Here is a 26277-nt window from a genome sequence, read left to right as displayed (position 1 = left end):
TCGTACAACAAATGCTGGATGACATGTGCCTGGAAGGATTCACCACTCAGCTGTCAAACTCAGCCATATCCCTGGACTTCATTGTTGGACTATTTGCTTTCCTTCCAAAAGCAAATAGCCAAAAAGGCGCAAACCGCATGGCTACAAATCCACACACTCAGCAAAATGAAACCCTTTATTCCCATGAACAAATTCCATATGGTAGTGCAAGCCTGTGTTATCTCACACATTGATGGGGAAATGCTCTCCTTACTGGAATTTTAGCCACACACCAGGCCCCCCCTCAAATCAGCCCACCATGCTGCAGCCTGCCTCATTACAGGTGCCTGTAAATTTGACGGTTTCTCTCCAACACTGCACATGCTTCACTGGACCCCCCTTGTTGCCAGGATCATATTCAAAACGGTAAGCATCACTACAAAGCAGTCTCAAACCTAACACCAAAATACTTGAGGCTAAACTCCTACCCATGGAGGCTCTCACACACCACATAGCAAAACCATCAAAGGGCTGGATTCAAAGCTAACCCACGAAAAGGAAACTCGCAAGCAGTCCTTCTCCTGCCACACACTGACCATCTGGAACTTAATCCTGCTAGAGGCTCAAAATGCCTCCACCATCCTCCAGTTCTGCAAAACACTTAAAACATGGCTCTTTCAACAATACCTGCTGGACAAATAAAAATCCCTCTCTCCTTCCACCAGCAGTACTGCGATACTGTATAACATGCCAACCCCAATTCTGGCACACTCCTGTTGCAATGCGCTCTGCTGCTCTTGAGCAAAGTTAGCAATATAAGCAATCAAATAACAATAATCAATTGCATCAATGACATCCATCAAATCAAGCACTGCTTGTCCCTCATCATGAAAGCCTGGATGCCCAGCGCAGAGCTGAACTAAACGCTACGAGGAAAAAATTAATTGTCATAAGTAACCTTACCAAGCATGCGAAAGTCTAGAATTGGCTGACTGACACAAAGCTCAATGGAATCACATCTCAATTCCTACCTCAACTTTACTATTAGTCGTGACCTCTCATTCAAAATACATCACCAAGAAAACCCAAGCAGCATGGCACCAGCATTGCGCTCCTCCACAAAGCCAAGCCCTTCATCTGTGCCCCAAGTTTCAGAACAGCTGTTCAAGCCCTGGTCATCTCCCACCTGGGCAGTGGCAATGCCCTACTCACATGAGGCCCAGATGCTACACTGGCTTCTCAAATAGAGGACCAGCATACGTCATCAAGGGACAATGTGTCACGCCCACCCTCAAAGAGCTTCACTGGCTACCCCTTCAAGCAGGCATTATGTTCAAGACTGGCTGCATCACATACACACAGTCACAACCAGAACACTGTACTTGGCCAACAAGCCCACCATCTCCAGAGGCCTGCACACCATCAGAGGTCACAACGTTGTCAGGCTGGAAATAAAGAACTGAAAGAGAGAAACAAAGAGGGAACAGGCCTGTTCCTGCTATGCACTCTGTCCCTGGAACAAGTTCCCAAATCAGTTAAAAATGAGGCCCACCATTCTGGACTTCAGGAAAGGCTTCAAAGAATACCTTGCCAATCACTGATGACTCCTCTTAACCTTACTGCCAGGAGGCCTGGATGGATTAGGAATGTGTGGTCCATTGTAGTGAGTGGAACAAGTGTGGAGATGCATGTGGTTAGAGATTATTTGTGTTCCAGTCGTGTGCATTTAAAGGAAGCCAATTGCTATTGGTTAAGAGGTGGAAATTGAGAGTTAGTGTTGGTGGGACAGATAGGGTGAAGATGTCAGGGTGCAGGACACCATGAATGGCCCTGGGTTTCATAGAAGTATTGCATGGAGTAAATATGGGAAGTGCCGGACTTTGCGCTGAGCAAAATATTTTACAGAGCTAAAGACCACATAAATGCCTAAAACATATAAAGGAAACTGCAAATCTTCTTCATTAAATGTACATACGAGGAGCAAATGCAACGTCAATACTCACAGGAATATTTATGAAGACCGTATCAAAATCATTCACCGACAAAAACTTTTTCAATGGCATCATGAAAAACTGTAAAGACAAATCAAGAGAAACATTTTGTGCAATATGCCATTATTTCACCAGCAATTCTCTGTTATGTGATAGCATTTTCTAAGGCAGTGAAATCAAGGAACTCACTTTCTCAATTGATTCCAAAGTTTCAGTGTATTTTTCTTCTGTCTGTTTTATTTCTAGAAGGCAGCAGCTTCGTATGTCACTTTCTGCTGATTTCTGCAATTATTAAAACAAATGAGCAGAAAGATGTAACAAAAGATGCTTGTGACACTGAAGTCGAACCAAGGCTCTATATTTACTGGTTCAATTGTGCCTTCATCTCCTCTGCATTTCTTCTTTGCATGATTACCATATCAGCGATTTCAAATGAAGAAAAACATTTCTCATAGAACAATTGAATCACCCTTTATCTTTATACACACATCTGAAGAAACCATTGTAACAAGTAAGGAGAACAAGCGCAACCATGAACATGGGCGTAAGGATGCCCCTGGAATTGAAGCAGTAGAGCCTGTTAAAATTGAGGAATCCCTCTTAATGTTAATGTTGACAATGCATACTATACCTTCTTCTGTTAGCGCTCTGAAATTTCAGGTTTAGGAAAGATTGTCTAAGCAAACATTTCCACAGAGTTTGTATTCTCTATTGGTTCAAAGCAGATGCATTAGCTCACATAGTGTCAACACTCTATCTGGCAATCGACGGTGTAATACGTAAGCTCACGTTACACTGTAAATTATTTATGATCAGGCACATTCTAGCTTTATTTTACACAGATCAGTAGCTCCTTCATGATAATAAAAGAGTTATCACAAAATCAGGATTCTGTGAGGCCCATGAGCTGGCATTCAATCTCGCCAATCAGATCATGGGTGTTATGGATTGTCTTTGGCCGAGTGGGCTTTGATCAGCTGGACCTTGATTGGTGAAAGTGTTTAAAGTTTTTATGAACTGTGCTGTTCATAGCCAGTTTTGCAGTCTGGTTAGTTCTGCTATGTGCTCAATTGTGTTTATGTTTGTTGGCTTAGCCTGGTATATGTACTCTTTGTGGCAAAAGCAAATAGTGAGTAGGTAACTGTATAAGCTTACGTTTTATAGGATGTTCTGTTGGGTTATCGTCAGCATGTTTACCGATTGGACATCTGGTTTTAGACTGTCTGTTGTTTGATGATTACACTTTAAGCTACTTTGTAAAAAGGAATCTTGTTTATTGACTGTGTACAAATTGGTTTCTTTCTATTTGCACCCTCCTTTGGTGAGGATAACAAATAATCAGCTCTTCTAGCCATAGCAGATACTTAAAGCTGTATCACATGATACCATCTTCCTTACGATAGCTCACCATGTTGCACTACAGCTGAATATATCTTACATTTTTCCAGAACCCAGGGAATGTGCAGTTTCAATTTCCCATACCTTAGTGATCAGAGTCGTATTAATATCTAGACCTGAATGTATAGGGATATATTCAACTAAGGATAGATTTGGTCTGTAAAAGAATTGGAACAGTGGAAAATATTCATGCAAGGACACACAGAATTTTCAATACATGTAAAACAAAAGTACAACAATGTAAATTTGATGCACCTTGAGGATAGGAAGTTATCTTAAAACCAGGCTATACCAACAGACAGGACATAGAACTTCTGGAAGATCTTGTGAATGCCAAAAAGGGGCAAAGATTGAGTCAGCTGACTTTGTAACTGGAGCCATTAGAGCTAGTCAGGGTACAGTCCTTATGTATGAAAGCAAGAAGAGAAAGCTACTGACCAGGTTGATGAAGTGAATTGGTAACCGATCATCTCTATATATCACCTATGCTATAGTAAATGTATTCTCAAACAACTGAAGGATCGTCTGCATATCCTCTTGCGCTCCTACCAAAAAAGAACAAGGGGAATGGCTGGGCCTCCTGGCATTGATAATATTTATAGAGAAAGAAAGGGGGATAAGTGAGGTTGGTGTTTAGCCGGCAGAGGCATGTAGGCCCTTAAGCTATCTTCTGCAAAATAATAGAACTAGACTGGACAATGTCCAAATTAAATGGACCACATTGCATTCCCATAATATGTGAGACTCTGTTAGACGCACTTTCCTTTTTTTCACTTATCTGTTTTGTTAACCTGTGGTGCTAGTCTCCACTGGATCATTGGTGCACATTGATAAACGTTAAGATCACATACACCAATGTAAATTGTCAATGATAATTATTAAAAAAAGAATGCCAATTTATAACAGCTGGACTGGATGAGATGCATTAGAAACCTGCCCATTTTACTTACATCCACAATATATACTAGAAACATCTGTCTTATGGCCATTCAAAAAGGAAATACTGGGCAACTTGAAATTGTGCATAGCCCAACTATAATCAACCCTGTGTGTTGAATAAGAGGTCCACATGAATCTGAGATTTCATTTATATATGTTTGTTACCATTATCCATGTCAGGGTCTAACAGGACTGATCTGTATCAAGAAAAAAGCTAGACACAAAGACCACAGTAATGTGGTCTTAGCCTCAAATCATTTTTATTTGAGGGTTCAAATATGTAACCTTTAGGGTAAGAGCTGTTCTTTGTTAATGTTTTGAGATTCAATATTGATGAATATTGCAGTCCCCAAGACAACTCAGTAACCTTTCTACCACTCGACTGTGGTATGTATACAGTCTTAAACCAATATTGTGGTAATAATGAAAATAAAAATACATACAGTTGGAGGAGCTGCTTCAGCTTTCATCAAATCTTCATACACCTCTCCACCTTCATCATCTCCATAGACACAGTCATAGAGCTCTTCATCATCATCCACAGCGGTTTCACTTACAGACAGAAAATAGTGAGATTTATTCAGTGAGAATTACACATGAATTATCTGAAAGTCTATAACATGATCAACATCTTAATAAATGAAAAACACTGATGTGAATAACGTATACTTATCAATTGAGCAGGTATTAAATTAATTTGACAATGTCTTGCCGAAGTAAGCAATCTGTGATGAATGGCTCTCATGGTCACAGTCACATGGGCCTGGGCATATCATCCCCAGGTCGTTGCAACCAACAATAACCCTGAAGACAATATTTTGTGATCACACTTGCCTGCCTTTTTTGGCAAATCATCATTCAGGGACTACTCCTCCCAGAATACCGCTCACTTTCAATGGGAAAACCTTAAATGGATTATGAAAAGTAATATACTTATACAGAAGGAGAGGACTATGAGGAAGCCCAAGTCAGGTGCCTGAGAACAGGAGGAACACTAATAAACATAATATGCTAATTAGTTTCAGACAGCGCACTAATACTACAAGTGGCTTCCTGCCATTGAGTCCAAATATAGGTGGAAGCATTAGAAGGGCAGGATATCGAACAAAAAACAGATGTAAAGAGGATGGATTTTAATCTGCGATGAAAAATCCCAGTCTTTGCACCCAAACGAAGTTGAAGAGCGAAGGTGTTCCACAACACAGGCATTTTCACAGAGAAGGAGAGACCTCCCAAACATGTAAACCGGAATGTAGGTAATGTGAGCAGGACCGGATTACAAGAACAATGGGAATGTCCAGAAAGGTGTTGCTTAAAAAGAAGGTCCAGGCAGTTTAAGACAACGGTAGTCTATGCACATAGTTATTAATACAATGCATTTTCCTTTCAGCAACAATTTAATTTAGCAAGATAAGGTGACATATGAGGAAAGCACTGCAAATCAAAGATCATACGATCTGTTGTGATTGGAAGAACCTGCTGACATTTTAAATTGCACTCTGGTAAACCCAAATAGAGGGAGTTGACATAGTCCGATTTGGAATGAATTCAAGCAGAAGCCATAATATTGGCTGATAGAGAAAGCTACGGGAACAATTGCTGTGACAGGCAAAATTGAAAAAAACCAAAACCCAAGCCCTAGTTATCCAGACCCAGCTAGCAAAGCACACTGAGAAGGACTACATTGCCCAAAATCCGACTATTGAAGAGAAACACAGACCTGACTAGAGAACTGCATGTATGGATCCAATGACAGAAATCACGTTTGTGGGGAGCTCATGGTATCCACCATAGTCTTTCTGTCCCTGCAAAACCCTAATGTAGAACTCACACCACCCAACTATTTAAGGCCCAGAGTAGCAGATGGAAGAGCAGCTCTCAAGCATGCAGCAACTAGACACCCAGAGAGAACTCTACTTCTTTCTCACACTTCCTGAGGGAGAGGAAAGCTATTGTCATCTTTACTGTTGCCAGACCACAAGAGATGGAGGCACCTGCAGCCATTTACTTCAGTGAAATCAACTGGAGAAGCACCAACATCAAACTACATGCAGGAAAAACAGTGTTTCAGTCTCCCGACTCCACAGAAGTAATGGGCAGTAGCTAAGCAGACCTGCTGTGTGTTAGATACAGCCAAAATAATGTCTGGGGGATCCACCAGCCTCAGACAAGGCGAGATAATGGCAGCTGCATCCCATCAATGGGTGGGCCTATTCAATCCCAACTGCATATAAGGGCCAGTTCCCAAGACAGCAGTGGCAGGGAGTTCGGGAGTGTAGAGCTGGTAAGTCACAGAGTGGGAGATTAGAGGTGGTGAGCAGGGAGAGGGGATTCGAGATAGTGGCAAAAGGGGTATTGAAGAGGCAGAGGATGAGGCTGGGGAAAAGAGATTGGAAGAAGGATAGAGAGAGCTGAAAAGTTTGTTAAAGCGGAGGAACGAGCCAAGACTGTGGTGAGAAGGATTTGTTACTAAAAAGAATTCCCACCAGTATAACAACGAAATATGGTTACATTAATCATGGCATGAATATTCCTTGTGCTTGATGGTTAGTAAGGTGACTCCATAGAAAATATATAGTAACTCAAATCAATAATTGGCAAGAATTGGCCTTTTCAAAGGTCAATCAATCACTCAGTGTGCATCCCTTGCACAAAAACAAAATACATAAGCACAACATGTGTTACATTATATTTGCGATATTTTGCCAACTGTCTGGCCAACAGATTCACTCACTTTAGGGCTTTTTTAAGGCTGAACTATGCTTCCTTGGTAAGGTTGATTCTTTGGGTATCAAGCCAGTGCTAGTTTCCAATCTGCAGGAAACAATATTGTTTTCCCCAAACTCCCATTCGTTTGTTTGTGTGTTTTCTAATTAGGTTCACTCTCCTTATGCCTCCATTGGCCAAATCAGAAACTCTGTTCTTATGAGAGTTGTTCCTCTAATAGAACAAAAACGTCATTGCCTCTCCCATGCAAGTGCTAATGGTGATCATGCTAAGTGTGTCATTGTTAGGTGATCCTAGATGTCCAACTAGTTTGAGGATGATTCCTCGTGCAGTGCTCAGAGCGCAACACCTCTCATGCGCAAACAATATAAATGGGTTTGTTTCCCAAATTAGGATCTGTATCATTGTGCGCAGAGGAGGACATCCGTAGGAGGGAAGAGGTGAAGAACCTTAAGATGTTGATAAGTGATAATGAAGAGGAACAAATGTCATTTTCCAGTAGGGATTGAATGCAGAGGTATTTCCCAAGATATAGCCAGATAACCTGAGAGTGATGTTGTAGGTGGCCAGACAGAGGAAGAGCTCATCTCCCATTGATGCCTGGAACTGGATTGATGTCCCTAACTGTAAGGGTCTTTGAAAGATAAACTAAACGTGTGAGAAATGACTTCAAATTTACTAGGCATCCCCAATAGAAAAGATAAGTACTGTAAGGAGACAGAAGCAGGATGTTGATACAGAGGTGGTATCTTTTGGGTTATAAACCTTTATTTGACAAGGAAAACCAAAGAAAACCATATGTTTGCCTATAACTAAGAGGGGTTTCCTTTGCCCCAAACAAAACCAAGGAAACCATCAGCACATCTGTCAAAATAATAGTCCACCGTCCTGTGTCCAAAACACATATTTCCAACCCTTACACCTAAACTAATATACAAAGGGGAACCTGAGACTACTAAAAGCAGAGGAATGATTCCCTTCCTCTGAGTTATGTCCTGTGTTCGTCCCACTGCTCTAGATGCTGCAAAAAGGGGAAAAGTAAAGTATACAGTTTCAAAACAAAAAGGTTCTTCAAAAAGTAGCAGAAGAACAGGCTTCTTCCTGTTTGTCATAATGTTCGCAAAAAAGGTAGTGCTCCTTCTCTTGGTTTTTCCAACTCCCAGTCAACACCAAGGTACTGTCTCCCTTCCCCTGGATACCAGTTGCACAAATGTTCACAAGGCCAAGAGGCAGATCCTCTTCTCCTGGCCTTTCCACGTTCTCGACAGGGCCAGGAAAATGGGCCCCTTCCCCTGGTATTTATATGATCAAGAGGATGGCTCCATCATCTTGATGTCACCATGCATCTGAAAGTTCAAACAAAAATGGATGTGAATCCCAGACTCTTAATCTTCTTGCATACCCTCCTGCCCAGACTTTGGTTACTCTCATTCATAGATTGGGTGCGGGTCCCCGAGTCACAATCTTCCTGCTTGGTATACTCTCCTGCCAGGACTTTAGTTGCTCTCTTTCATACACTTGGGTGCAGGTCCAAGACTCGCAATCTTCTTGCCTGATATACGCTTGTGCCAGGACTTTACCAAGATTCACAGTCTCATACAATTTGCATATCTTACCTCTGTAGCTTTCAGTACTTTGTTTTTCAGAACAGTTTGCTTTCTTGTGTAAGTACTACCATGAAGAAGAGATCTCCTTTTCTGGGTGAGGGATTGGGTATACAACCCAGCTTCTCTACCCCTATCGTCCCCCATGCAGTGCCCTGGTGCACCAACTCCCTTCTATGGGCTCACTGGCTTCTCGTGGAGGCTTTCGGGTTTCTCATGGTCCCCGTTCGGGTCTGCAGCTTTGGTCTGTATTCGGGTACTGTTTTTTCCCATTTCCCAGGCTACTCAGTCTATAGAAAGGTCCTGTCCTTAATTCTGCCTCGACTGTCCCACAGCAGAACGCTTTCGGAAATACCTCTCATCGGGATGCCATCTCCCTGAGCCTTTCTGCTCATCCTAGTACTTTGAGTCAGAGTCACAAGGGGGTATTTAGGAACCTTCCTATTTTTCATACAAGGATGGTATTTTTTAACATGACATTAGGATATGGAGGATTGGGGAGTCAGGTCCTCGGTGTAAACCTTGGATGGGTAAGTAGGATACCATGATCTCTCTGGAATATCATCCGCAAGTCCATAAGAGAACTACCTCTCCATGTGATCCTCCCTCATATTGCTATCCCCAGGGGGTCTTCTGGGCTGTGACTGCAGAAACCTGGCCACATGTGAATGGATCAGGGAGGGAATGAACACATATGCACACCTGAGAAGTTCAGGAATGAACCTGTTTGATAGTTTTAAGGTAAGTAAGGAGGTGCAGAGGAGAAGGACACAACCCTGACACTAGGTTGTGAGTTTAGGAAAACAAAAGGAAGGAAGGGTATCCACAAGACGTGGAACCCTCGCGTCCCCTGCACACTCAAGGTACTGTCGATAGACAGTCAATAAATATGATTTTCTAGAAATAATTCTGTGTAATAGTATATGTCAATCTGTTTAAGCAAAAGTATTTAGCATTTAGCAGATAATTCTCAGAGTTATTAATTTAGTAATCCAGTGTATTTTAGGTATGTCTACACTTGAGAGATTTAAAGGTAAAATTAAAAGGTAATGTTTCCGCACCCAGCAGCTGTCTAATAATTTATAGTCTTCACAGTAGTTTAAAGGAACCAAATATTTCTTTTATCACAAACATTATTCCGTTGGTGATTATAAATTTACATGTATTCACGTACATCAAGTTAAATCAACTCCAAATAAATTGTGTATAATGCAAAATTGTATAAATGTGTACCAGTCTCTGTTATTTTTCACAGATAACGGTACATAACATTCTCAACGCGTTTCGGGAAAATTCCCTTCATCAGGAGTAGTAATAAGGATTTTCTCCAAGTCTATTCACACATGTGAATGGATCCCCCTTGGGAAACAGGGAAGACATCCTGAGACTCGTCACAGTACTTTGGGAGAACCATGTTTACAAAAAATGTTACTGAAAGGGAGAAAATAGTACAAGGAGCTTTGTGATTTATTACTAGTTTTGAAACTCTAGGCAGTGTGGCATACCAGAAGAAAGACCCAAACCAGAAGACATACTTTTATGACAGGATTTTTATTTAACTTAAAGAAAATTTCTTACCGTTCCTTTTGCTAATAGAGAAGTTCCCTACCTAACTAAAACTAAGGATGCCTGTGAATATTTGTCAAAATAATACATCTTTTCCTGTGACCAAATCCTAACTTCCAAACTAGCCCTGGCAATTAGAAAAAAACAACTTTAAAGGAAAGCAGGTAATGTAGTTTGTCCTCTGTGTTCTTCACTCTGCCGTCTCTCAATATTTACAAGAATCTCTCTGAGTTTCAGCTCTTAGTTTTATTCAATAGGATACCTGTTTCCTGACTTTATCAGTTCGTATCCATCTTGTCAAAGTTCCAAATAAAGAAAAGGTTCTCCTCACATATATGACAAACTCTCAAGTTCCAACGAAAGTCAATTCTCTCAGTGATCGTAGATGAAGGGATTTTTCCTTAACCCTTCTCCACCAACTAGGTGGGTCTCTCCTCACAAGATTACAGTGTTGTTTGATTCTGGGTTCCCCTTGGCGTGATTCTTTAGTTGCTTTATAGAACCCTTCTGGCTCCCTTGGTTCTCTTGTTTCTACTTTCTCACTCAATTCATAGGGTGTGGCAGATCAGAAGAAGGACGCAGACTTTTAGAGGACATTTCAAAGCTGTTTTTTATTAAAGAATGAGAGTAAGGCCTAACGTTCCCTATTGCTATGGAATGGTCCCTACCTAACAAACTAACTAAGGTGCTCGTCAGTCATCTGTGAATGTCCAAAACAATCTGTCCACAGTCCAAACTAACCGTAATTTACCCTAAAACTATTCCAACTACAGACAGGAGAATGACGACCTTCGACTGGGATTTGCTTCTTGCAAACTACTTCTTTCCTGGTTCTTCTTAATGGGTGATTTTTAAATAGTTTTCTGTGACTTCTTTGATCAGCGCATGTAACTCTTTGAGGATTTTATTATACTTTTGATTCTCTTCAACACCTGGTCCCTTTGACCTTGTGCTTGTAACTTTCTGTGTATTAATGGTTTCCATTTGCCTGTTGTTCCCCTCTTTCCTTTTATAATAAAGGGGTAGTTATCCCCTTTCCCAAGGTAGTAATATGCAACCTTTACAATTGTCTTTCTTGAGATTCTCTTCTCTTTTGCTGAATTCATAATATTATTTTTCTTTATAGTCTATCTTTGGACACTCCACCTTTCTCCCCAGGCGTATCTCCTGTAGGTTATTTTCTCTCTTAGTTTTTATGGCTTTCATGTTTCTCTCATTCCCATCATTCAATTCTCTCGCTTGCCATATTATACTTTCATTAACTTGACTGGGACGAGTATGAGTCGGGTAAGGAAGGCATTGTATTTAATATATCTTCAAGGTTTCTGTCGGTTTTGCAAACAGGCAGGCACATTGGAAACCACTAAACACTGGGTTATGGATTGCCCTGCATTAGGCAATTTGCAAAGGATTTATCTGGAAAAGCTGTTCCTTCCTATTTTAGGATTGGACGAGGATGTGAATTGGCACAGCTGTTTGGCTGGATGGACAACTTCTACAATAATATGAATTACATGTTGTATTAAAGCACTGAACCTAGAAGAGTCTGAAGGATGATTGTATTGTGCAGCACTGATTTTAAGATGTAGCAGTGCTTTTAACATCTATTTATTTGAAATATTAGGTGTCTCTCCATTGTGTAACTTCTCCTGAGGATTTCTGTATTGTGAATATTGTGTATTTAAGAGGAAATTGTAATTTTAGGAATGGTATTTTTGATATAATTGTATCATTATTAAAGGTTGAGTTCTTTCAGCCAAAAAAAAAAGAAAATACATATAAAATGTTTTAATGTTTTCTGATTTAAAAGAAAATGTTTATGAAATATATTAATGACTTGTTGATTAATTATTTTGGATAATAATTGAAGAATTGTATATCGTTTTGAGTGCTGAGGACTAGCAGCGAAGTTTGCTGTTACATAAATGTTTTATTGTACCTCTATGTAGCCAACAGCAACAACATCTGTCTGGGCTGTGCTTTCCCTCCCTCTTTGCTCTTTACCTGTGTTCCTTTTAGAGGCCTCCTACCCACTAAAGTTGGGGATTGCTTTTGATGGCACGCTTTCCTTAAACAAATTGCACTACCAAAATACATGTGCTCAATCACATCCTTTCTTCTCTTAATTCCCCTCACAAGATGGAGGGGCCTAGTGCTATGGGTCTCCAGGATCGAGTACTAAAACAGCCTTTAGTTGGGACTGTTTAAGTCTCTTCTATACCTATGTTAGGCAAGATTGTATATAGTAACCCTGTGGGAGACTACACCATCCGTGTCCTCTTGGCAATAGGTAACTGAACCTTTGGTATAGGCCTGTACTACACAAGTTGGTAGAGTGACTGAGCAGCCAGGCTTATCTCAGGAGGGTCAATGTGAGCTGTAGAGTGTAACATAGAGAGTCACAGTGACAAGTATTCAAATAACACTTATACTCAAGGTTTCTTATTAAAATAATGATTTATTAATTTAACCGTCAGTTTTAAAATAAGCTTTCTTTAGAAAGGGCAATATGCAGCAATAAAATACACTTCAAAAATTATATTTAAGTAGATACCCTTTTGGGATGTCACACACACACTTACAACACCCTGAGGTGACTTCAGTTTCTAGGACATTGTGGGCATTGATATCTCACTTTAACACTTAATGCAATACTGAGGTTGTGGAAAAAGGAATAGGTTAGGGAAGGAAACAAAGGTTAACAAATTTCTCCAAACAGGTAAGCACTTTACAATCCCCCAATGAAATATAGGTTAACCCTTTACCAGCTATACAAGTAACTTAGGTATGACTTTTTGGAGGGACAGATCAACACAAGGTCAGCGGGTAAGAAGAGTCTGCAGGGAGCCAGGATAGCCAATGTCAATTGAGCACAGTATAGGGGAGCTATGGCATTTCTTGAAGACAGTACAAAAGTCTTGCACAATGTTAAAAAGAGTTTTGTTGTAAAAAGAATCACTGTTGGGCCACAAGCTGGGAGGCTTGTGAAAAGGAAAGCTGCAAGCAACTCTGCAAAGGGCAGCCAATGCAAGTCCCCAGTGAGAGCAAGCAAGCTACACACAAGAAGAAGAGGTAAGTACGCGGACTAACACAGTACCTCGAGTCTGAATAAAAAGGTCCTGCTCGCTTCTGTTTCTGTTGTAGTCCTGCAGATCCTGTTGTTCCTGGGCCTCAGTCATGTGGACAAGAGGGAGGACGCCTGGAGACTCCTGCACTGCGGTTTCAAGGTCAGCGGTAGCAATGGACTTACTCCAGATCAGTAGCACTTGGCAGTTTCAGCTACTTGCAAATAGCACTGCTGCGGTTCTTGGACACCTTGTGGGCTCCCCTTGCTTCTGGGATCCAGCACTCTGTTGAGGTGGCTCAGGTTTGTGTCGTCCTGCTTCAAGGGAGTCCTGAGAATCTTCCTGGAGCTTGGGTCCAGCTTAAAGATGATGCACTCATTCCTAGTGAAGTACAGCCAGCAGGGAGAGGGGTTCCAGTCAATTTCATCTTGGGATCAGTTGGTCCCACCAACCCAAGGGAAGAAGTCGTCCTTTCTGGGCTTCTCTAGTCAATTCAAAATTTGGAGCTACAGCACTGCAGCAGGTCTTCACCAGGCAAACCAACAGTCCAGGAGGGTGCAGCAAGCTTCTCTTCCAGTTTCTTCTATGGTTCCTTCGTCCGGTCATCGACTCTGCCTTCCTTGCAAAAGACCTCGCCTTTATGCAGGTTTTTCCCATTCATTTGCAGCGTAGCTGTCACTCACACAGCAGGGTGGCTGTCCTCCAAGGACAGCTAGCCAGCCAATCACATTTGGGTGCACTCCTGTAACCAAGGAGACTGTGCACAGAGAGTTTCGGGAACCTCCCTCGCTTCCTGCCCTGCCAGACATGCTTGAGCCAGAGGCGGGCTTCACCCGTGAATCCCACCAAAGACAAAATGAACAAAGGGACCAAAACCTGGTTTGGCGTGCAGAGTAAATTTCAAGAAGGACGTCACAAAAAAGAAATGGCAAAAAAAGGCTGGGCCATTTTGACAAAATGGGCACCCTTGGGTGCAATACTGCAGCTGAGGATTCAGCCTGCAGTAAAAACGCACTGTACTGGAGGACCCGAATTAAAGATATATTGAATCAACAGCTGAACGAAGTGGAGGGCACCCCCCCCACATATACCTAAGCAGAGAAATTTGTATGGACTAATTGATGTTGTAATTATGTGTAAATAGCATTCATAATGTTAGTGTATACTAGTATTCGAAAAAGCATTGTATTTATAAGGTCGAAAATGTCATTACCATGATGTAATAAGGTGGCAAAGCACAGAATGGAGAATAAGATTTTCTGTACACAGACAGAAAATTGTTCTGGCTAAATGCCTTTAATGAAAATGCATGTGACCAAAAATGTGGCTAAAATGAGAAGAAACTGAGTAGTGCTCAAAGTGTGTAAGATGAGGTAATTTTAAAGTTGAGACATTCGAGGACACCATGCTTTCAGAAACTTGACGAATGGGCAGAACCTAGACTTTTAATTAGGCCTTGTCTGAAACCTTATCTGAAGAGTCCAGCTGCATCAACTATAAATTGAACGGAACACCGGAGGAAAAGTCAGACATGCATGCTAGAGCATATTTCATTCTGAAGGGTTAGTTCAATTAAAAATAATTGCCCAATGAGCTAATGTTTAACAATGAAGTTGCTTAAGACTGTGCAGGAAAGGTGGGGGCAGATTTCTCCCTCACATTTTGCTATAAAAAGTGAGCTGGGTGTGATGCTGGGGTGGTTGAGGCTGGGGGCACGGCACTAAGGCTGCTCTGTTTAAGCAGTGGGATGAAATAAACCTCTATGAACTTAACAGTCTCTTTGCCAAATGTTTGAGTTGTCCTTATTGAACTGTGTTGGAGTATGTGAATCCTGCACCCCAACCTCCTCGAGGTGCAGCTATCTTGTCTTAAGGTATTCGACGGCGAGCTCTGATTCTATGGGCCCGTCAGAGGTCACTCGGTCCTTGTTTACATTTGGTAGCGAGGGGGATGGTTATTGACCATCAAGTATTGATTAAAATAAGACACCTAATGGCCGTTGACACAAAGTAACTCTAGGTCTTCGGCAAAATCACGAGTCCTTCGCCATTTCGGGCTGAGTAGACTGTGAAGCTCTCCGTAGACAATGGTAGCGTAATTGAGACTGCAGTAGGGACCTGAAGGGTCTTGTGCTTATAAACTTCTCCATTCCCATTCCTTTGGGCAGCTGACCAGACGAAAACCTGAAGAAGGCAGTGATTGAGAGGGTCAGGAGAACAAAAAGGTGAGTGCCCTAGCCGATAGAGACAGGGACACGGGGAAAAAGAATAATGGCAATCAAGATTTGGTAACAAACCAAAACCGTAACAGCATCTAAAAATCAATAACAAGAGTAAAATATTAATGAGAGGCAGACATGTATGCAGGAGGCCAGAGTTGTGTTTGACTGTGTTACATGTCACATTATGTATATGTCTAATTTTGCATGCTATGACTGTTCATGGCATAACTGTGTGCACTGTAAAAACATTGGAACTAGTATAAAAAATTATATTTTATGCCAAATTAAAAAAATTGGCGTCAATCCAAGGTTTTGAAATTGCGAAAAAAATTGCATTAACATAGGTGATCAGATATTATGGTTTAAGGCTCACAAATTTGTGGTGATTTCACCCCAAAAAGTGTTAAACAGCCTGTGAAAAGTGCAAAAAGCTGGTACACTTTAAGCAAACACATTTATTTCAAGCCAGCAGCTATGGAGTTAAATGTGTGATGTGCTCTTAGCCGGCAAGATAACTGATAAATCATGCTAAGAACGATGGATTTTCGCATTAAAATGGCGGAGTTATATTGATTTATAGAAGTACTGTTCTTGTGCGTTAAGCACGCGCTGAGAAGAAAGGAATGCACCATGTGGTAATGGTTTAACTTTGAAGTATAGGGGAGGTCCGGTTAGAAAAAGGAACTGTGAGCCTGTGAAGTGTATCTTAAAGTAGACTGTCTGTCTGAGGTTACAAGTAGTGATCAAATGTAGTGTTTTTTTTAATGGTTTAACATCAGAGCAACTGGCTGGAAGAATGCACAGTTGAAAGCTAACATGTCAGGGGATCATGAGAGAAATGAATCATGCGAAAGGAATGTGCAAATAGCAGCCCTTGAGATAAGCACTGCGAACGCTCTATGCGCGCCTTGCAGGGTTGTCTGAATCACACACAGAGTATTATAAAAAGACAGGCTGTACTTCATGTGAAATGCAGATTGCAGAATGCAAATAATCATCCTGAAGCATTGTTGCATATTATGGAATAAAAGGCCCACATTTAAAGACGGGAGAAATGCATTAGTTTACTGATAACCTGTGCGCTTCTCTCATGTCTTATGAGAGGCATCGGTATGGGAATATTCAGTAGCACCTAGAGGCCTTATTCTCTGTGATACATACTTATGCTGCCTTGTAACATTCAAGATAAGTATGCTTACGCCCTTTTAAATCCCCTACCTTCTCCATTCCTGCGCTATTCAGAATGAGAAACAAGTAGCATTTGAATGCCAACATTAGCAATTTACGAAGAGGTTACTTCTCTTCTAGTATAGAAACAAGATACCTTTTAGCATCCGGGAAACTGTACAGCATGCAGCATTAATGTAGGACTGTATGTGAAAAGATACATGCAGCCAGAATAGGCAGATTAGAAGCTGCCAGGAAGGTGTCTTTATCCAGGCAGACAGAGTAGGAGTGGGACATGGTTTTTGAATGGCGTTGCCATTAGAGATCGAGGGGACAAGTGCCTGTAGTATGCAATATGTCAATGCTCACTATCATAATGGAAACAACCCCATAGCCAGTAAAACTATGAGTGGTGCCTCGATGAAAAAAATACCCTAAGAAGGAAATCACCCTGAAGGGCTGACCATTTTTAAAGGTTTAGAGACTGGCAATTAAGAAATGTTAGGCAGTAAAAGATTAAATGAGATGCCCAGGATCACACAGTGTTTAAGGGGTGAAGCTGGGAATTGTGCCAATATTGCAATTCCTGCACTTGAGCACTGTCTCTTCCAGCTCTTAACATAAACTAAAACAATCTAATGTTATAAAACTGACTTGCAAAAGTACGCACCCTGCATTTCCAAACCTGACATTTTTAAAACCAAAATATTACAGAAGGGTGTTACACAACTTGGGAATTATTTTTGCGTCAGTTTCTCCATTATCAAGGGGAGTTACAGCATTCAAGTAGGTAAAACCTCACAGAAGACAGCACAGTAATGCAAGGGATCCTATATGAGTTGACCAGGATCACTGTGCCGTCTGCTGGCATAGCCAGGATACAAGCATGAACACTTTGGCTGCACAGTCTCGAATTTGCATACTTGTTTGCCGCTTGGACAGATATTCTATGCACATCTTTTAAGGGATTGCTTAGGTTTTAAGAATGCCCAGCTGAGCAAACTAATTTCAACCCCTATCTGGTGCAGGAACAGTGCTGTTAATCGCGCTGCTTGTGCTGCAAACCCAAGTAAATGTGCAGGTATGTTTGTAAACTTCAGATTTAAAGACGGTTCAGCCAGTGTTACTGAGATGTGCCCTTCTGATCTTTCACATGAACACATATCCCTGCAATTAGTGCTTAACACACTGAGACAACTTCTGAACCTCCGTGGATGAATATGGATTTCAACTTTGGCTATTGCACACGATCAGAGGGGAAGTAACGCTACAAAGGTTGTGTTACCCAAACTATGTATTCCACAATGAAAACGAAAGGTATTGCAAGTTTTAATTGATCAAGGCAGAATGTACTTGTCAAAACCCACAGGCAATGGGTTTGGAGCCTCGGCAGCATGCAATCAAATTTTCCTGGCATGTGCTATTTAAGCCTGATGTAAACTGGAATCTTACTTCAGACCAGGCAGCATCATGGGGGGCCCTGGACAGCCACCCCATGTGCCCTCCAATAAAAACGTCTCTGGGGTTTACTGTCATCTGGCAAGGAATGACCGATTCCTAGTAGCATGGAGCACACAGAAGCCGTAGGCATTGTGGTGCTGTTACAAGGAAGGGGCTTGCAGATTACAATAAAAAGGCATACACTAGGGGCTGCATGACGAAGCATTGCCTGTAGTTATAAGACAAATAGATATATATTGTAATTACTATGAATGAGCTGCACGTTAAGCTCACACAGGATAGAGTATATTAAGTAAAACACAGCATAGTGGTTAATTTAGCAAAAGGGGGATGGGTACAGACACCGCTGGGGGAACTGATAGAGGTAGATAACCAAAGTAGGGTTGAGAGTTTTTCGGGAAATGAGGAGGGATGGCTCCGCTCTAAGTTCGCTAAAGAAAGCATTCCATGGTTCGGGAACAAGATGGGGGAGCTTAGCCCTGTGGCATTAGCTCCTTTGGTCAATGGGGATAGCAGCTGGTGACAAGGAGTCCATGAGCATGAGCACTGGGGGGTAGATCAGGATTTAAGAAGTGCTTGCCTCGCGTATTGCATGCCGAAAAAGCTTCTCATCTAGGTAGGCATTGCATCGACGAGTGTCTATGTGTTTATATATTGTTAAGTGCTGTTTGGAAACAGAATGCTAGCAGTAGTGGTAAATTTTAATACTGAGTTTGCAGGGTGAGCGCGCCTAATTGACTTGCTAAATTGGGATTTTATTCCTTGCATGGGGAGGGGGAATTCAAGGCTGTGTATGACCATCCTGCGCACCCAATGGGGGAACCAGTGATGACAATGAAACAGGTTTTAGCTCCATTTCTATTTCTTTATATTGCGGGGTGACAAGCAGCCTGGTGCAGGTAGGCAACCTGACCCTGGCTGAGCATCACAGAAGATATTGGCTGGGTCAGTGCGCCAGCAGTCCCAGTGACGCATACATGCAGGACTACCAGCAACTTAGGAAAATGAAATATGGCAGTCAGAGTATGAATGCTTCTCCCTATAGCATGTGTGGCTCTGAGAGAGCTAGAGAATGGGGGTTATAGTCTCAACTAGCTGCCTCCCAGATCTCAACCCCTTTCTGAGCTGGCAGAGATCCTTCAAAGGGCAGAATCTGTGTCTGTGCATAGCTGTGAATGCCACCAGTCTCATACATGTCACTCAATGGTGTGCTGTTTGGACACTTAGCTTTCATACCCTTTGTTTGCAGACACCTTGGCACAGATATTGCTTTGTATTTGTGATATGTGGACTTTTAGTTAAGTCTATTGTGTATGTGCATTGTATGGCAGAGGCACAGTGTTCCCATTTTTGTGAACTGCCTTTGATGGTGTTGATAGGTGCTTCATTTTAGAAAAATGTATTCGTATGCATTATTTGTTAATGCTTTCACATTAGTCCAGTCCAGATGTCCTTGAGCTGGAAAAAACCATTGCCGACATTTCAGTGGATTCCAGGCTGTTTCCGACTCATAATTAGGCAAGGATTTGTGATATCATATTTCTGTGGGCTTGGACAGTAAATTGCACATCTTGGAAGCCATTTATCCCAAAATGCCTAGCAGAGAGAGAAGCCACCGGCACACTGGTTGGTCTGAGGTGGCCTAGCTCGCTCCCAAATTCCCACCAAGATATATACACCCCACCAACTTCCAAAGTCACCAGCCGCCACTGGGCTGAACTGACCCTAGTAGCAGCATCAGTTAAATAAACTAGCGCTGTGTAAGACTTACATTCGTGATTTTTAAAAATGAGCCTTTCCTCCATGGGTAGCCAGTGCGCAGCTCGTCTGACGCAAAATCTTGTGTATTCTTTCAATGAATACTGAGAGTTGTGCACAGCAGCACTCCGCACTTTTAGAGCTTGTGAAGATTTTCTAAAATGCCTGCAAGAATGGCAGTGTAGTAATACAATTTAACACTGATAATGACACGAGAAATGAATGAGCAGGGGTTTTAAGGTTTTAAGTATGGCGGGGAAAGGAAATGGCCGGAGGCATTAGCATATGTGGTAGTGAAAAGGAAGTAATGACACAGGGACGTCATTCCACCAAAATGATAGAGGTAGCGGAAGTGACATCTCATGACCCTTGACCTCTGATGATATCACTGTAGGAAAAGTTTTAAACATTTTTTATTTTAGGGTAGCAAAGGAGACCACGGGGCAACAAGGGATAACTCAGGGGTTGCAGCCACGACCCCTGGCGACCCCCAAATGACGTCCCTGCAATGACACTTAAACAATAAGTGCAACAATGCAGAGTGTAGTATGTAACATGGCATGACATGAGCAAGGGTTATTTTACAAGCTACAGAAGTAGTGTTAGAATTAAAAGAAGTAGTGATAAACTTCATGAGATGAGAAGCAAGCGATTTTACATGGAGTTTTAAATCAACGTGCAGGCAGGAGCAGGCACTGCCCTGTAGCTGAATGGTCCATCGCCGTTCTATCATTTTTGACTTAGACTGCCCCCTGAAATTGAAGGAGGTTACTGGGTCATTTGCGACCTGCTTTTGGGGAATTTTGGGGATAGCAGACATGTAGTGAAGGGGGTTTTTGGGGTGCTCCTAAAGGCTTTTTCTAGGAGCTCCACCATGAGGGGTAGCACAGTTTGCATGGAGTCATACCAGGGGTGGTATTTTATAATTTTGAGGCCTCGACGGCCAGAGTGGAGAACATTTTTATTAAATAAGGAAAACCCTTTTGTGATTTGAGACAAGCAGTTGTGATTCAGGTATTATAGAATTTAGATGAATGAAGAAAGGTTTGAATGACAATATGTGAAATCATGATGATAGCGTTTAGATTGCCAAGGAAAGCATGTTTTATGTAGAACATTCCCCATTTCGGGATAAGCACGATTTTGAGGCATGAAAGCGGCAGAAGGTCAATGAGAATGTCTGGTTGAAAACTAAAAGATTTCATTATCATGGCAGCATGGTAAAGAACAGCTAGCTGTATGACCTGGTGAAGAAATAACGAAAAGGGAGAGGAAGGATTTTAGAAATTCAGACGCAGGCCGCAAATTATGAACTTTGCAGACACGAGGTAGAAACAGATGACCTCCAGGAAAATAAAGGCAGCCATAAAATAGGGAAATGTGGCAAATAAATAAAGAGCAAGCAGAATGAAATAAGAATCACGAAGGACAGTAGTAGTTCAAGTAAGGTTTTGCGGGGGAACCCGAGAGAAAAAACGTAAGGTTTCCGGGGGGGGGGGGGCACCTGAGAGAAAAATCGTAAGGTTTCCGAGGGGGTGGGGGGGCACGGAGAGAAAAATGTAAGGTTTCCGAGGGGGCGGGGGGGCACCCGAGAGAAAAATGTAAGGTTATCGGGGGGGGGCACCCGAGAGAAAAATGTAAGAGGATTTGCCTTGTTCCTGCGCTTTAATACAGCAGTCAGAAGAAACGTGAACCCAGAGCCCACATAATAGGGGACGATAGGCTACGGTGACGATCAAAGGGGTTTGTTTACACCCCATGTCAGGGTATTAATTAGAAGGCAGGTATCCGTTTGTCCAGCTGGTGTTTGTCTAGTCTGTCAAGTGTCTGTTATACATGTCCTGTTGTATGTCACATGTAACAAATTTTGTCTCTTTGTTGGTTGAAATCAAGTAAGGGTTTTATGCGATTCTATAGTTGAGAGGGAATCGCACACAGATTGATGTTCTTTGAGTAAATTGGCGGTATAAATAATTTGGCGGGAAGAGACTGGATTGGAGTTTGTGGTATTTGGTGCTCGCTCATAGTAATGGGAGTGTTGGACTCACATAAGGATATCGTTAGAAAAACGGAAAACATTGCTCCAATTGGAGAAGTGGGTTAAAGGTACTGCCCACAAGATGTTTCATGCCGTGGCCACAAATTGAGTCATCTAAAGCCATCTTGCAACGCATGGCAACTTGCTTGCATGCCGCATATACAAGAAAAAAGTTAGAAAACGCTATGCTGTCCTCAAATTGTGAAAAATATAAGAACACGGAAAGGAGGAAGAGCCTCCAGAAGCTTGGTTGCAAAAAATATGCACTGAGGGGGGTGAGACACCTGCAGCGACGCCTGCCCCATCTGCAAACAGGAACCGAGGGAAGTAAGCCTGAGGGACTTTACCCATTAAAGAAAGCTAAAAGCAGCCACAGGGTATAGCAACACCGCTTATGAGTCGCCTACATGAAGTAGTAACAAAAATCAAGGGAAGGATAAGGACAAGAATTTCACATCCCTAGCCCCAAGGGACAAGGGGAGACGCGATGATGCGTTAATAAAGGAGGGTATCAGGCACAGACAAGTGCATCTCTCGATAAGGGGAGAGAGGGAAAGAAGAGGAAAGGAAGTGAAGACAGAACTGATGAGATAGCATTTACAAAGGACGAATGGATGGGAGGACAAATCTCATTGAAACTCGATGGAAAAGAAAGTGATGAGGGGAGACCTAAAAAGAAGTTAGATGAGGCACAGAGGAAAGAAGAAGGAGAAGGAGTTAAGGGACGGAAGGATAAGAAGGAAAGTTAGGCTAAGGCGAGTACAGCTTTATCACGAAGAGCAAGAAAAGTAGCTCGATCGCAAACCAGAGAGCAGCCTATGAACGAGACAGACAGAAAGAGTAGAGGTTAGAAGAAAAGCAAAGGGTACGTGAAAGAAGGGATGAGGAAGTTCAAAGAAAAGATGAATGTAGAAATAAAGGGAAAAGGAAGAAGGTAGGGTCAGAAAAGAGGCGAGGAAGCGCAAAAGGATTGGTCCAAGGAATAAATAAGCAAATAAATAAATAAGGAAATACTGAAAATGAGTGGTTATCTTGAATAAAAAATGAATAAAGGGAAAATTGAGAAATAGGAACAATTGGGCAAATGAATAAAAGGATAAGGGATATACTCAAAAGCATAAAGCGGAAAAAAAGCAAAAAGTGAAAAACAAATAGCACTTATGAGGTTTCCTGGCCAACAGAAAAAGGGAGCGTTGGACAATAAAAGACATCAAGAGACCATGAAGACCAAGAAAAGGAGTATGGCTGATAAAATTGTGTCAATTAAACAAAGGAAACTCGCACACGCCATTTTAAGTAAATATGGTGAAGTAAGCAAAACAACTTGTGAATGCCTGTAACAATTTTTATTTATTTTACAGACAAGCTATGGACTTCTTGCGTGGAAGCACAAGAAATTGTCTGCATGGCCTTAAATTAGGGAGAAAGAGAAAAAGGTAAGTACAAGTTCACGCCAAAAGAGTGAGAACACACAATTGATCAACACTAAAGGTAAGAGGATCCAGGTGAGTAACAGGAAAAAGGGAGTAAGTGACACAATGTCTTCAAAAGTTAGTTGTTTCTTCCAAGACAGGTACAACAGGTGTGGAAAGAGGAGAAAATAGATAACAACATGGCCATTTCAGACAACCACAGAAAACAGAAGTAAAATTGAAGGTGAGTAATCATTTTCATGTTCATAATGTCAAAAGGATTGTTATGATAGAGGTATGCAAGCATTAGAATAGGCAAACATTAATGGGAACAATAAAGGTGGAGGCACGTAGTAAGAATTGGTGCCATAGTCTTAGAAGACAGGGGTAGGCTAGATTAAGTTAGACAGGGACGGTGTGCAGCGAAACGCCTTGGTTTTATCTCCCTAGGATGAACAAAAGCACAAGCATAGACCATGGTCCAACTAACGACAAGAAAAGAAAAGGAAGAATAGCTGCTAAGTATCTGCAGCTACCAGCAATAATCTACTGCTATGCTGAAGTATGTGCAGCTAACCAGCAAGAATTTACTGCAAAGCTGAGCAAAGAACCAAGCCAAAACTAAGTATACCCGCCGGGTGGTTGGAAAATAGCTGTTTATGTGCACCAACGAATAGGGGAGAATGACCCAGAGAGTATTTTTTGATAGAAGAAAAGGAGGAAGGGGGTTAAAGTCAGGTAGAAAACCTGACCCCTTGCCCATGCCCGCATTACTTTTGTCTTTATTTTGACTTTCTACAGACAACGGGGATACCCAAGGATGTTTCTGTCATCTACTACGGAGGTGCCTAGAAGACCAGGAAAGAAGAAGACGTCTTTCTTTAATTTGTTTTATCTCCTTAGGGTTGCATGTGGCACCCGGAAGGGGAAAATGTGTCCCATGAAGGACGAGGTGTATTTTGTGTTATTGAAAACAAAAATCATTTTCTAAGCCAGCCTGCACAGAGCTAGGAATTGGGGTTATTTTAGTTATGGTGTGAAAATGACCCACAAAAGGGAAATGTTTAAAAGAAAATGTTTTGTAGCTTGTCTAGGAGGCAGGAGTGTCAAATAAGAGGGAATGTCTCGCAATTTCTAGGGAATAAGATATAAGAGCAAATGGGAAAAGAGGTTTTAAGGAAATGGATTGGTAGGAAATGTGTTAAATAGTAGAGACCTGTTATTTTACAAAAGAAACTCATTCCGTTTAATATTACAGGTATACGTCGAGGGACCTGTATGCCTTAGGAAATTAACGTTGAACCGCGTGAGGAGAGAGGGAGGTCGTAGAGAAACCCAGTGAAAGCCGGACGCTGAATTGTGTCTGATAAAGACTCCTCCAACCCTGCATCCCCATACTGAACCGTCTCCTCTTGTGGACTCATTGAACAATGAACCCTTTTGAAAGAGAAACACTCTAGAAAAAAACTGAACTTCTTGTGAAAAGGAAAAAAACAATGGACTTCTGGTCTAAGCATCAAAAGAACCTGGGAGACCGACTGTGAAAACAGCACAATGGAAAGGAAAAGGCGACAGAACACAGACGGTCCACTAACGCCAAACAAAAGACGAATAAAACAGAAGATACGGAAAAGGAAAGAGTGTGGAAAAGAGGGAAGGACAAAGTGAAAACGATATGCATGGGCAGGAGAAGATGATCAAGGAGAGACTGTATTTTGTTGGGGTGGGAGTTGCAGACAAGGTGTCACATACGAAGAGACAATGGGCTAATGGGTTACCTCAAAGCTTGACCAACCCTCTCTAGTCTCACAATGGCTGTGAATTGACTAAGGCATACAGTTAGTTTAAAAGCAAATTATTACAGGAAGTGGGGCTTACATGGAAGGAGATGACACACACATGATTGTTTTAAATAACAATACATTAGTATGTGCCAAATTATAAGATTGTGTTAAGATGTTTTAGATAAATATTAAGGAGAATAGACATTGGATACGGTTCAAAGTTGTTGTTTTACAAACAAAAAACTTTCAAGATGTGGGAGTGTACTGGGGGAACCGAATTAAAGATATATTGAATCAACAGCTGAATGAAGTGGAGGGCACCCCCCACTTAAACCTAAGCGGATAAATTTGTATGGACTAATTGATGTTGTAATTATGTGTAAATAGTATTCATAATGTTAGTTTATACTAGTATTCGAAAAAGCATCGTAATTATAAGGTCATTACCATGATGTACTAAGGTGGCAAGGCACAGAATGGACAATAAGATTTTCTGTACACAGACAGAAAATCGTTTTGGCTAAATGCCTTTAATGAAAATGCACGTAACCAAAAATGTGGCTAAAATGAGAAGAAACTGAGTAGTGCTCAAAGTGTGTAAGATGAGGTCATTTTAAACTTGAGACATTCGAGGACACCATGCTTTCAGAAACTTGACGAATGGGCAGAACCTAGACTTGTAATTATGCCTTGTCTGAAACCTTATCAGAAGAGTTCAACTACATCATCTATAAATTGAACGGAATACCTGAGGAAAAGTCAGACATGCATGCTAGAGCATATTTCATTCTGAAGGGTTAGTTCAATTAAAAATAATTGCCCAATGAGCTAATGTTTAACGATGAAGTTGCTTAAGACTGTGCAGGAAAGGTGGGGGCAGATTGCTCCCTCACATTTTGCTATAAAAAGTGAGCTGGGTGTGATGCTGGGGTGGTTGAGGCAGGGAGCTTGACCACAGCACTAAGGCTGCTCTGTTTAAGCAGTGGGATGAAATAAACCTCTATGAACTTAACAGTCTCTTTGCCAAATCTTTGAGTTGTCCTTATTGAACTGTGTTGGAGTATGTGAATCCTGCACCCCAACCTCCTCGAGGTGCAGCTATTTTGTCTTAAGGTATTCAAGGGTGAGCTCTGATTCTATGAGCCCGTCAAAGGTCACTCGGTCCTC

The 26277-nt window shown here is 41.7% G+C and overlaps 1 protein-coding gene across 3 annotated transcripts in view; it reads right to left on the bottom strand.

The window, feature by feature from the left end:
- Nucleotides 1-26277, bottom strand: part of VAV3 (vav guanine nucleotide exchange factor 3) — a 1781337-nt gene that overhangs the window by 1111752 nt on the left and 643308 nt on the right. For all 3 annotated transcript variants that reach the window (XM_069641873.1, XM_069641875.1, XM_069641874.1), the window contains exons 5-7: nt 4751-4859; nt 2160-2252; nt 1983-2051 (exon numbers count right to left, since the gene is read on the bottom strand). In XM_069641873.1, coding sequence (XP_069497974.1) covers nt 1983-2051; nt 2160-2252; nt 4751-4859 — 271 coding nt within the window. The remainder of the gene's footprint in view (nt 1-1982; nt 2052-2159; nt 2253-4750; nt 4860-26277) is intronic.

The sequence above is a fragment of the Ambystoma mexicanum genome, chromosome 1q (assembly GCF_040938575.1).
Source record: "Ambystoma mexicanum isolate Mex_15411 chromosome 1q, UKY_AmexF1_1, whole genome shotgun sequence".
Lineage (NCBI taxonomy): Eukaryota > Metazoa > Chordata > Amphibia > Caudata > Ambystomatidae > Ambystoma > Ambystoma mexicanum.
Note: the sequence above shows the minus strand (reverse complement) of the source record. Positions and strands in the feature narration are given on the sequence as shown.